Raw genomic sequence first — 12,513 nt, forward strand, 5'->3', positions numbered from 1 at the left:
ATTGCTAATACCTCAGAATTGGGGTTCAAATTTGATAGATTTGAACATTGGGTCCTTTCCAGTAGTTCTGTTTTCCTCAGCAATAGTACTTGTGAGAAGGATATGGGAATCCTGGTAGACTACAAATTAAACCTGAGCAGCAGTGTGTTGCAGCTGCCAAAAGAGCCAATGCAGTCTTGGGTCACCATATCAGAGACATAATGTTGAGATTATGGGTAATGACAGTTTCACTCTACAGTTCTGGTCAAACCACATCTGTTGCCAGTTTTGGTTACTACAGTACAAGAAGGTGACTGAGGACCTGGAAAGAATGCAGAGAAATGCAACAAAAATATTGAGAGTTATGGAGCCAAATCCCATGAAGAACTCTTAAAGTTCTTAAAGTAACTGAAATTTCTTCCTGTGAAATCAAAATGATTTTCCCCACAGAAGAAAAGATAGTGGGGACATGATAGCAGTCTTCCAATGCTTGGAGATTTGTCACAGGAAAGGGTGTAGATCAGGATTGCACAAACAGCCTTGCATGATCCACGAGTGTTGACTAATAAAGAATAAATCCGCCGTCATCCTGGAAGCCATGCTGCTTAGCACCTCCAAGCCTCACTGCCATTGCCAGCTCCAGTGCAGCTCCCAAACAGCTGATCAATAGACCGGGTATTATTTGTGGGTCCAATGATTTTTAATTTATCGAAGTTGCCCTTTCTACTCTGTGAGTTGTGTAGGACTGGTGTAGATTCTTCCTCTTCAGTGACAAAATCTAACGGGTGGGAGCTTTACAGAGATTCAAACTTCAAAGGAGAAACTTCTGCTTATGAGAGCTTCTCTGCAATCCTGTGGGCTTTGCTGCAGGAGGGTTTCAAGCAAATATTGGCCAGCCTTTTATTTGGGGTGTGCTGAGGATTCCTGCCCTGGGCTCTGAGCTACTTTGATTCTGTGATTCTCAAATTCCAGGATTTCCCTGATGAAGTAGAGGCTCTGCATGGCTGCCACTGGGGCTGCCCTTCCTTCCTCGCTTTTCATTCCTGGCTCCTTCTCAGCCCACTTGGGCAGCCATGGAGTTACAACCATTGCCTTCTCGGGGGGGGGGGGCTGCTGTAAATGGAGGAGAAACATTTTCCCCTTATTTGAAAGAACCTTTCTTTTTCTTTTTTTCATTTATAATTGTCCTTCTCTCCACCAGAGTGATTCAGAGTTTGTACCTTGAGCAGGAAATTGGGAAATTGCTATGGAGCTCATCAATCCTTGCATTTCACTGTTGTTCCATGGAGAATGCAGACTGGGGGATTCTCTTCTAAGGAGTCTTTGTTGTCAGGACCTGAAGCAAATTCTTAGTTAGTGCAAAGCATCCAGCTCCTGCTGGTATTGGCGGTGCTTCAGTTGGCCCATCATCCAGGCAGAGAAGCCATTTGGAGACAGTCTCTGCTGCAAGCGATGGCTGCTGAACCTGAAGCTCTTCTGAACTTTGTGTTCCAAAGGCTCCAAAGGCTCCTCCTTTTGTAGCATTTGGTGATGACACACACACCCCGGTTTTCTTCACAGTACCACAGTTATGGCTTTAGCCAGTATCTCACAAGGGATTTTGTTGCTGCTCTGGCTTGTTCCTTCTTACGTAGCCACAGGTTTAGCTTTCAGCCTGGCAGTGCTTAGTTAGTAGCTTAATGGTGACCATGTAGGCCAATTGTGCTTATCTTATTCTTAAGTGGGAGAGTTATTTGCCCTCCTCTTTTCCCACAGACTGCTGGGTTGCAGAATGTACAGGATGGGTTGTTGTTCATTTTCCAGGAAGAAGAGGAATTGCTTTGTCTTTAAAAATTAGGGAGAGGTGTGAACTTTTCTGAACTTTATATTCATGGTGGGTGAGCTCCCCCCCTCTCCTCTTGCCTCCTTCCCCCCCCCATACCTGTACATGTTCCCTTAAACATTTTCTAACCTAGGCAGAATATTTGTGAAAGTGCAGTCTTCCTGAATGTTGGATTTTTGGAAGCAGAGAACTTCAGGGGGAGATAGATCATGATCTTTTTCCAGGCTCCATCTCATGGGGCTTTGTGCTGCATTGCAAAATCCAGATATTGGAAGAGTTCAAAGAGATTCTTAGGGGTGGAGCAGGAGTGGAGTTGCCCAAGGTTGATGAAACTGAAGTGACAAGCCAAGAAGTCTTGCTTAATAATCTGGGTATAAAGAGGGTGGGGAGGGAGGGAGAGCACTATGCCCAGTCCAGCCTGGTCTCTGTTTCATGCTTTGAGATGCAAACTTCTACACATCTTGATCAGATCTTTTTTGTTCATTAGCATGAAATTTGATTTGTTCCACATTTTAGTGGAAAAAAAGAATCTAACTGGAAAAAGAGACATGGGAGACTATGGATCCCTAAAGCAGGTAGAGAATTTGTATTTCCTTTTTGCCTCTTAGCTAGGATGAAGGTGGGAGCACTCTGCCTTAGTGGTGGAAACATCCTCTCTCCTCCAAAACTGAGTTTCTTTTCAAGCTGCAGATGTAGAACCCAAGCTCTACTGGTCAGAATTCACACAGAGACTCTGCTTTTCCTCTGTGCAAGCCCAAGAAAGAAAGCTTTGAGGGAAATCAGCCCTCTAACCTGCATCTTCCCTGTTAAAATCACTTTCTGTGAAATGGTTCCTTGGTGCTAGACTTGCACCCCTTGTAAAAAAAAGGGTTCATTTTTGTCACGGGGTAAACTCAGTGCCTTTCCTAAAAAGAGCAGAGAGTGATGGAAGAGCAGCAGTGATAACCACTTCTCTGAGATAAGATAAGATCATCTTTATTGTCATTTGTTTTTACCGTGGGCACAATTAGGTTAAATTGCTGAGGTTGGTTGCAGGGTAGCAGAATTCATAAGAAATTCTGTTTCACTCCCCACCATCTTATAACCTGCCCATACCTATTCAAGAACTCCCTACCTTTCTTCTCCTTAGCACCCATCCTGACCAAAATTGCAGCCACTGGGTACCCAGTGAAGGTCTCAGCATAGAAGCTCCAGTCCAGCCAAGGAGTCGGCATGTTCCTGCTCTACCACTAGACAAAATAATAATTTATATACCAGCCTATTTAATCTTGAGTCTGGGTGATTCACAATCAAATGATAAATACAGATAAGGTTCCCTATGGCTGGATCAGCCTGTCCCAGAGGGTCACTTTCCTGCAGATTCCATTCTCCTGCTATCATCAATTAATTTAGCTTTTTATTAATGTGTTAATCTGTTTGGATTTGGTATCTACCAAAAGATACCAATTACATCCATTCTGGCAAGAAATCTTCCTTTTTGTTTCTACTGCATCTTTCAGTTTTTTGTTTCTTTGGAGGCTCCTCGATGCAATGCTGACCCAACAAGCCACGGTAAATTGGTAGAATTTCCTTCCTTGCTCCACTGAAAAGGGCAGCTGCCTCTATTTCAGGGACTTCAGCCAGCGTGGAGTTGTCAGGGAAGCCTGCCTGAATTTGTTGTGACTGCATAGGATGCTGGACATCCCCTAGAAAGTTTCAGTTCGAGGGTCAGAGTTGCCAAAGGCTAGTGGCTGTGCACATCCCTTCTGTGGATGAGGAATTATCTAGTTCTTTGCAATGTATTCCAATGTGGCAACTCAGACAATCACTGATCTATTATGCCACAGAAGTCGGCTCCACTCTGTTGGGTGCATGAAATGTTATTCTAGTTACAAATAAAATACAGTATTGCAAAGAGAAGAAAGGAGGAAGCACTGAGAAGGGATGACATAAAATGTAAACAACAGAGTTTTATGTATTAAGTGTATGCAAAAATAATTGCAGCATTAAAGCTGCATTTTACCAAAATCCTCTCTTGCCTGTTCTGATCTCTGGCATGTGGCTTGTTGGCAGGACAGGTAGGATGCCCTCCAAAGAGCCCAGCCCCTGTTAACTCCTCCCCCTCTCCCTTCCCTTCTCTCCCCTCCTCCTCCTCCTCCCCATTCTCCCTCCTTCCCAGGAAATCCATTTAAATGCAATTCCATTCTTCAGTCCTCTCCTTCATGCATGTCTAATGAATGTCAGAGAAAATGCTATTACAATGCAGCCAAGTAGGATCCAATCTTGTAGAGTGTCTACAAGTCATTTGGCGAAAACCCTGGGAGCGCTCCCAGTTTTATTACGATGTAATTAGAAATAAAATCTCATTGCCATAGTTGAATGTGGGATGGGTGTTAATCCTTTAACCGGGAAAGATAGAGCTGTGCTTAGAGAAGAGATTAAGGGCAGGAGTCTGTCAGCTTAGGCAGGCCTGGTGGTTGAGGAACAGTGAAACCCCCAGGCCTGGTGAGGAAAAGGCTTTTATGAATGGGAACCTCCTTTCTTTGTATTTGTCATTCAGGATTTGGCGGTGGGTGGACTAAAAAGGTAAAACTCTCACAGTGGCTTGGTTGGGTTGAAATAGTTGAAACCAGCTCTTGGCTTGGTGAGCTGATAACCAGGCCATCAGATAAACTTGTGTGGGTTTGTGAAAATGGCTTCTTAAGCCTCTACGAAATGACCTTGCTACCGATTCAGCTGGGGCGAAGGAGAGACAATGAACCCTCCCTGGCCCTTTGGGGCACAGCCCAAACACCACTAGGCAGGAAGTGGACAGGACCCTCCTTTTCTGCCCTCTCCGCAGGAAAAGATTGACCCAGGATAACAGGTCTGAGGGCCCCCCTGGGCTGGCAGCAGAGCTCAGCCAGCAGTTCCCTTTTCAGCCTGTTGACTTAAAGGGACTTCTCGCTGCTGATGTTCCTTTCTTTTGGGGAGGATCTGCCCCCACTCCATGTCTCCCAGAGTAGGGAATCCTTTAGCAGGCTCTTTGTTAGCGTAGCCTCCTTCCCCCAAGGCCTTTTCCTTCCTTGCAGAGTATAAGAGCCAATGCTTCTGAAAAGCTACTCCATCAATTAAATGTGCATACAAATTGGACAGGGGAGAGCAGCCATTTGCAAAGCAGTGGTTGCCTGTTGCCATAGCAACTGCCTCCCCCCACACCAAATTCTGAGGCAGACAGGCTCCAGGCTGTTGGTTCGCAGGCAGCTGGGAGAATCTATATTCTTTGTCCCCCTTCCCTGCCCCCCCCGCTCCCCAATTCCAGACTGATGACTTTGAACTTCAACCCATGGCTTGTACTGAGGATAATTGTGGTCCTCCAGAGAAAATGACCTTGCCAAGGTGCATCTCTCCAATGTTGGGTGTACCCTGGGGAGGAAGCTGGCTTTGAGCAATGCTTTTGGCTGGGGATTGGCTGGGCAACTGGGTACTGCTGGACAGCTGGAGCCCATCCCTGCAGGCTGCAGAGCAACTTACCCCTCTCCCTCTGATGGTCAGCGGCCAATTACATTTCATTGCATTCCTTGGCAGGGCTTCTCTGCCAAAGTCTCTTGGTGGATGGCCCCTTGCAGTCTTGGTGTTACTGCCAACACAGTGGTGTGGGTAAGTGAAGCACACCTTATTGCTGGCATCTCATCTCCAATGTGTGTCTATGCTTTGTACCTGCACACACACACATGTAGTGTGTGGATGAGATTGCAGACAAGTATCAACTGCCCTCTCTTTCTGACGGGCTTAACCAGAATGTTTGTTTTAGTCCCAAAGCTATTTTAAGACATCTCAATATCTAAGGAGTAGAAATAACTATTAATTTGGGGGCTTAACCAGATTACTTCCCACCTGCCAGAAGGAAAAGTCCCCTTGCAGTCTGGGCCTTGGCCCCTTTCAGGGACTCGGCTGCCCTTTGCTTTCCAGTGGAAGAGGTTAGAGCCTGCAAGATGTGTCCTTCTGTTTTGTTGCTGCTGATTCCCCTCTGCACTGATTCTTTTACTCTTCAGGAACCTAAATATGCTGACATTACTCTCTTTTCTCTGGTCTCTTCCAGAAAATAGGTTTTTCATTACTTTCTATGGTGGATTGTACATATCAGATGTCCAGAAGGAAGACGCCCTGTCCACCTATAGATGCATTACAAAGCACAAGTATAGTGGGGAGACGCGGCAGAGCAATGGTGCCCGCTTGTCTGTCTCAGGTAGGTGTTACTGGGTCACTCGCCAGGGAGTTGGGCTAAGCTTTTGGCTTGCTTTGATGGGCTCCCAGAAAGGAGAAGCAGGGGTGGCCATCTGGAAGCAAGGGTTGCTGAAGAAAGACTAGCCTATGGCAAAGCCCGAGATTGTCCTTGAACACTTTCCTGAGTGGGGGGGGGAGGCAAGGATGTTCGTGGCTTCCATGGAGCCCTGCTGATGTGAGGAAGTCCCCCGGGAAAGGAAGGCAAATCCCACAGCAGCAACGTCTTCTGAAGAACTATCAATATCCTTCCGAGGTAGGTAAAATGAGGACCCAGATTGTTGGGGGCAATAAGCTGTCTTTGTAATAATGCCGCTTGGGGGGGGGCAAAAGCCCTAATAAGCAGGCATATACATAGAATGAAGGCTATTGCTAAGCACATTGACTGGAGTGGGGGTTGCACCAGCTGATCTCTAGGATCTCTTCCGATCTTTCCATTTTGTGATTCTGATTTATTTATTTATTTTATTTTAATTCCATTTATATCCCGCCCTTCTCCGAAGACTCAGGGCGGCTTACAAGCTTAGCAGTAGCCTTCATTCTATGTATATGCCTGCTTATTAGGGCTTTCACACACACACACCCCCAAGCGGCATTATTACAAAGTCAGCTTATTGCTCCCAACAATCTGGGTCCTCATTTTACCTACCTGGGAAGGATGGAAGGCTGAGTCAACCTTGAGCCTGGTGGGACTCGAACCTGCACTAATTGCAGGCAGCTGGTGTTACTTAAGGAGGCATTAGCCCACTGCTCCACCAAGGCTCTTTGATTAATTTCAAAGCCACCACACAATGCTCAAGCAGTTCTTAAATTTGTAGGAAAAGCAGGAAGAAAACACCCTGGATTTGAACTACTGGAGCAGGCAGCTAGGTGCCTGCTAGTTTGTAGCTAAGATCATTTTCTAATCTTTATCTGTGTCTCTTTCTGGTTAATCCTACCCAAAAAAACAAAGTAGGAGGTCTAAGTGCTGGTCAGTGAAGCCTGAACATTCGTCTGGTTTCTATACTGGACAGAAGAGTTGGGTTTAGCATCAAGTGAGGCTTAACAACCAAAATGGAAAAGAGACTTACTTTGGGACAACTAAGGGAAAAAAACCCAGGGTGGTACAAAAATCCTTCAGTGCTTCTTGAGTTGTAAGAAACAGGGCTTTCTTCTTTCTTCCTCCATTGAACCTGCCCATCTACTCAATCTTCAGCTGCTGCAAACGTTTGGGGCAGCCAAGGAAAATCTGCTTCTGGCTAAGCCTGAGCCTTCTCCCCTCTTGCTTACCAGCAGCAGAAGCTTCACGGATGCGGGGGTCCTACTGAGGGGAGAGCCTGGAACAGCTTAGCCAAGCAGATCCAGTCTTCTCACTCTGCCCAGTGAGGGGAAGAGGCTTTTTCTCATCCTGTCTAGGCCTAAAAGAAGCCATTCAGTAAATCCCTGCAGAAAGCAGGTCTGTGGAAGTGCTGGGCTCTTGAAAGGTCAGCTAGACAAGAGACTGTTCTTCTGATTCCTTTGCCTCCATGCCGAGTTGCATCGATCTCCTTTCTTCACATATTTTGAATAACAAACTTCTCATCTCAAACTGGTCAAGATTGCAGAAGGTCCAACTCATACTTTTGGTCACCTGTTTTTCTTTTGGGACAGTGTTGATGTGATCTGGTATTGGGGGTGTAACTGGGGGGGTCCTTTGTTGTGGTCAGATCATTCTCTATGGGCAGTATTATTTGCAGACACTCTCTGACGCAGGAGGATCTATTTGATTGGTCCATCTCAGGAACTTGGTAGATCCTGTTAGATTCCAGTGGGAACCCAGGCTTGTTCTTGAGACTCTGATGGTTTAACTAATATACCTTAGTCTGTCCCTGGAAGATGTGATGGCAATGACCTTGGAACAGATCATACCTCTGCTTCTGGATCCTGAAGAAACTGGTTTTCAGAGGTGCTCCAGAGATAATTGGAATGCACTGGCGGAAAACAAAAAATGAATATATGCATGGGTTAGACATTTATTAAGTACAACCTTGTAGTGATGAGTGGCAAAACATGCTTATTTCTCTGCTCTTACAACATCTGCATATAGCCAGCTGGTGGCCCACAGTTGGTCCAATATGCAGCAGTGCAGGTAATTATGAGCAAACCATGGTACACCCATGTAACATCTCTGTTTTGTGAGCTGCATTGGCCCAGGGCTGGGTTATTTGCAAGACCTCACTCTCCATTTGTGTCTGTCAAGAGTTGCTTTGGATAGTGAAATGGTTGGCATACTAAACAAATGAACAAAATTCCATGAATAGGAATATGAAAGACTAGTTTGCATTCCCTTCACAAAATAATACCATCTGATGATAGCTAGAAGGGGTTCTCTATTAGCACCTGCACTTTGGAACAATACCCCCCCACACACACACACATAAGATTTTGATGGTCTGACCCTGCTGGCCTTTAAAGTCTTTAAAAACTAGATTTTCCTTCTCAAGCTCTTGGCTGAAACATTGAATGAACCCATCTGGAAAAAAGTCATTTCAAAATGAGATGGAGGGGCAAATAAATTTAATAATTAAAAATTGGTTTAGGGTTTTAAATATGTTTCATTGTTGGCCGCCCTGAGTCCCTAGGGAACCGCCCTGAGTCCCTAGGGAGAAGGGCGGTATAGAAATCAAATAAAACTAAACTAAACTAAAACTAATATATATTTTAATTCCATTTATATCCCGCCCTTCTCCGAAGACTCAGGGCGGCTTACAAACTTAGCAGTTTTATATATACTGTTGTGTATTGTATTGCCTTTTTATAATTATTGTTGTTTTGTTTTTAATCCCATGCTAGTCAGCTGGAGGTGAATTGTCTGATTTGGGTGCCCATACAAATAGTTCATTTAAAGGGAAGGGGGGAAAATGGTTATGTGGTAGAGTGCTCTGTGTCCCATTTTCTACAGTTTTGTGCAACCCGGGAAAGCTGCCCTGCACATTTCTTTCAGACAGCAGGAGCAGAGTCACCCCTATTGATATCACCTTCATCCGGAGCAGTCCCTGAATATTTGTCTCTGCTGGGCGAGAACTTTAAATCGATGTCCATCACTTGCAGAGACCAGGGAGCCAATTCAGGAGGAGAGATAAATTGCTAAAAGGGTTTGAGAGTATCTTGCATCATCATGCACTGCATTCATAGAATTTGGACTGGGGCCAGATTGCCCTACCTGAATTCAGTTTGTTTCTCTGTTAGACCCTGCAGAATCCATCCCGACGGTTCTAGACAGTTTCCAGGTCCAGGAAGCAAAGATGGGGCAACTGGTGGAATTGCCATGCATTGCCTCTGGATACCCGAACCCTGCCATCCGATGGGTAAAGGATGGAAGGCCCCTGCCTGCTGACAGTCGATGGACCAAGCGCATCACAGGCCTGACGATCAGTGGTTTGCGGGTGGAAGACAGTGGGACCTACATCTGTGAAATCACAAACACTTTTGGCTCTGCTGAGGTCACTGGGACCCTGACAGTAATTGGTGAGTAGGTAAAGACTTAATTAATTAATTAATTCTCAGATGCTGTGGACTAAAAGACTTTTACTGGGGGGAGAGGGCAGGATAAGAAGAAAGAGCATGGAGCTGCTCCAAGATTTCCATATTTTTACAGAAGATCCACACCTGGGGGACCCAGCTGCTTGGGAGACCAGTAACCTACCCATATTTATGAATGAAATGTTAATTATTCAGGATGCAAACCCAAAATTATTCTGAAGAGCTCCAGAAGGGTGTCCTGTGTGATTTTCCAATCAAAGGACAAATGCATTTCCACTGAAGTCAGCAAACTTATTTAAAGAACATTTGCCACTGGGGCAAATCCCTTCAGATTCACAGATACAGTTGGGGTACCGGCTGTCTGTAACTAACTAGCATAGGAAAAGGATCTTGGGGCCATAGTGGATAATTTAAGTAATATGGTGACTTCACGTAAAGTAGCTGTGAAAAATAAAGGGAAACTTTCAAAGACCTGATCCATCAAGAGGAATTCCCACAGCTATTGATGTGGCTCAGGGTGATCATCTTGCTCTAAGACTCTGGAAAACTTTGATCCATTCTTTCTAGCCAACTAGATGTCTTGTTCCTGACATTCCCACTTCTTGGTTTCAACTTTGTGTTAGCATCGCTGCAGAGAAGCCATGGATGATGAGATTGGGAAGAAAGGTTGGGTTGCCTGGTAGCCAAACAAGGATGGCTCCTATTTGGATCTCCTCCTGTCTTTAAATGGGTTGTGCTGTTTATGTTTCACAGAGCCACTGCAGGTCACCCTCACACCAAAGAAGCTAAAGACTGGAATTGGAAGCACTGTTATCCTGTCTTGTGCACTTTCTGGCTCACCAGAATACTCCATCCGTTGGTTCCGCAATACAGAGCTGGTGGTTCCAGATGACTTTGTCTCCATCCGGGGAATCCACAATGAGACGCTGCTCATCACGGCTGCCCAAAAGAGCCACTCAGGGGCCTATCAGTGTTTTGCCACCAGAAAAGTCCAGACAGCTCAAGACTTTGCTGTGATTGTCTTGGAGGGTGAGCACCCAGCCCTGGAGAGGGACTTCTAAACTTCTGGCCTAGTCCTGGGTTCATTGTAAAGAAGGAGAGATCCTGAACCAGACCTTTGTTCTGCCTAACTCAGGCTCCCTGATTTGCTGAAGTGGTTCTCTGTGGAGAGGGAGAGGGAGAGGGAGGGAGGGAGGGAGGGAGGGAGAGAGAGGGAGAGGGAGAGAGAGGGAGAGGGAGAGGGAGCTACAATGCAGTTAAGTTGTGCAATGAAGCTGAATGACAGAGCATTTATGGTGGGCAAAGGCCTACCTTCTTCAAGCAACATTTAAATTAATGGAAGTCACTGCCCCTGGATGTTCTGATAATGAGGGGTTAGAACTAAAAAAAGAAAAGTTGGGATAATGTTTTGTAATCTCTGGTGTAATAAGAGAGAAGGGAGGTATGTTGCCTGAAGGTCCCACTTTTGAGTTTCCAGTAAATTTTCATTTACTACAAGGAAGAAAGAGGATTATTGCGCTGGAAGCTGCCGAACAGGGAGAGTCCAGCAAGGCTAATATAGTTTCACAATGGATGGTATCCCTATTATTCTGTATAAGGCTGAGGGGTCTACAAAGTTATTCCCTACTCTTTCCAAGCTTTCAGGAATGTTTTGAGATTTAGGGCTTGAAATGTGGTGTTTCAACATTTTTCAACCCTCCTATTGTTAAAAAGATGTCCTTGGATGGAAAGAACAATTGTGTTGATCCACCACTCTGCTGTGGTCTCTCTCCTAGATGGGACCCCCCGGATTGTCTCCTCCTTCAGTGAGAAGGTGGTGAACCCTGGTGAGCAGTTCTCCTTGATGTGTGCAGCCAAGGGAGCCCCTCCCCCCACCATCACCTGGTCCTTGGACGATGAGCCCATTCAGAGAGATGGCAGCCACCGCACCAACCAGTACACCATGTCTGATGGCACCACTGTGAGCCACATGAATGTGACAGGCCCACACATCAGGGATGGAGGTGTCTACCGTTGTACTGCGCGGAACTCAGTGGGCAGTGCCGAATACCAAGCGCGAATAAACGTAAGAGGTGCCTGTCTACTTTTCAATATCAGCCTAGGCTCTTCTTGCATTGTTTTTTTGTTTGTTTGTTTCTGGTTGGTTGTGCTGTTTGTTCTGCCTTGTTCCCTTTCCTTTGTGTGTAATTTCACCATAGGATGCCCTTTGGCAGAGCAGAGGGTGCTGGGGGAGAATGCAGATCTCAGCTGTCCAAGCAAAGTGTGGGTAGAATGTTGTTCCCACGGGATCTGGGTGGGAGTGCAGAAAAGGCGGGCAGTGGTGGAGGTGGAGCTGAATTCCCTTCTGATGACATGGCAGAGTGCCATTCTGCGCACTAGCCCTTGGCAAAACTGGTGATGTTAAGCCAAATGGCACCTCCTCCCTTTTTATTTAAGTTTAAAAATGGTATGCCTGCTATCCTGAATCAGAGGCATCTATACCAGTTAGAGAAAGCTGTAAAATTATGGTTGTGGGGGCACAATAATTGGTTCAGAAATGGTTTCCATAGAATAAATGTTGTTTCTTTGCAAAGGGTGTGTCTTTGATTCCTGAAGACACTCTTCCTGCGTTGCAGGCTGGAAACCAGTCTGGGACCATAGAAGAGGGCAGATGTCTTGTTTAGAACACCCTGGGGAGAATCACTCTGTGCTGGAAAGAGCCATTCCCTAGTTTCCTGCAGCACAGTTCGGTGTCCTGTGCATTTCTTTCGGACACTTGCTAAGCTTCCTCCATGCTCCTTTGTGGGGTGCCTGGAAGCCTTTTGGCTCTTGCTCAGTGGAATGGCAACAAGCACTCTTACCATTCATAAAATAGTCCACCAGCGAGACAGAGTTGTTGCTTGCTGTTGCTAGAGTCCCAAAAGTGCTTTTTCAAAAGGCAACTGGACTTTATTTTTGCCTTGAGAAAGACATTTTGCTCCTCATCTGAA

At 45.7% G+C, this 12,513-nt stretch overlaps 1 protein-coding gene across 1 annotated transcript in view; it reads left to right on the top strand.

Annotated features, from left to right (window-relative positions):
- Positions 1 to 12,513, top strand: part of DSCAML1 (DS cell adhesion molecule like 1) — a 100,136-nt gene that overhangs the window by 42,836 nt on the left and 44,787 nt on the right. Inside the window, exons 2-5 of the mRNA XM_083368262.1 lie at positions 5,862 to 6,008; positions 9,251 to 9,529; positions 10,298 to 10,573; positions 11,320 to 11,616. Coding sequence (XP_083224388.1) covers positions 5,862 to 6,008; positions 9,251 to 9,529; positions 10,298 to 10,573; positions 11,320 to 11,616 — 999 coding nt within the window. The remainder of the gene's footprint in view (positions 1 to 5,861; positions 6,009 to 9,250; positions 9,530 to 10,297; positions 10,574 to 11,319; positions 11,617 to 12,513) is intronic.

This window comes from Vipera ursinii (genome assembly GCF_947247035.1).
Source record: "Vipera ursinii genome assembly, chromosome: 8".
Lineage (NCBI taxonomy): Eukaryota > Metazoa > Chordata > Lepidosauria > Squamata > Viperidae > Vipera > Vipera ursinii.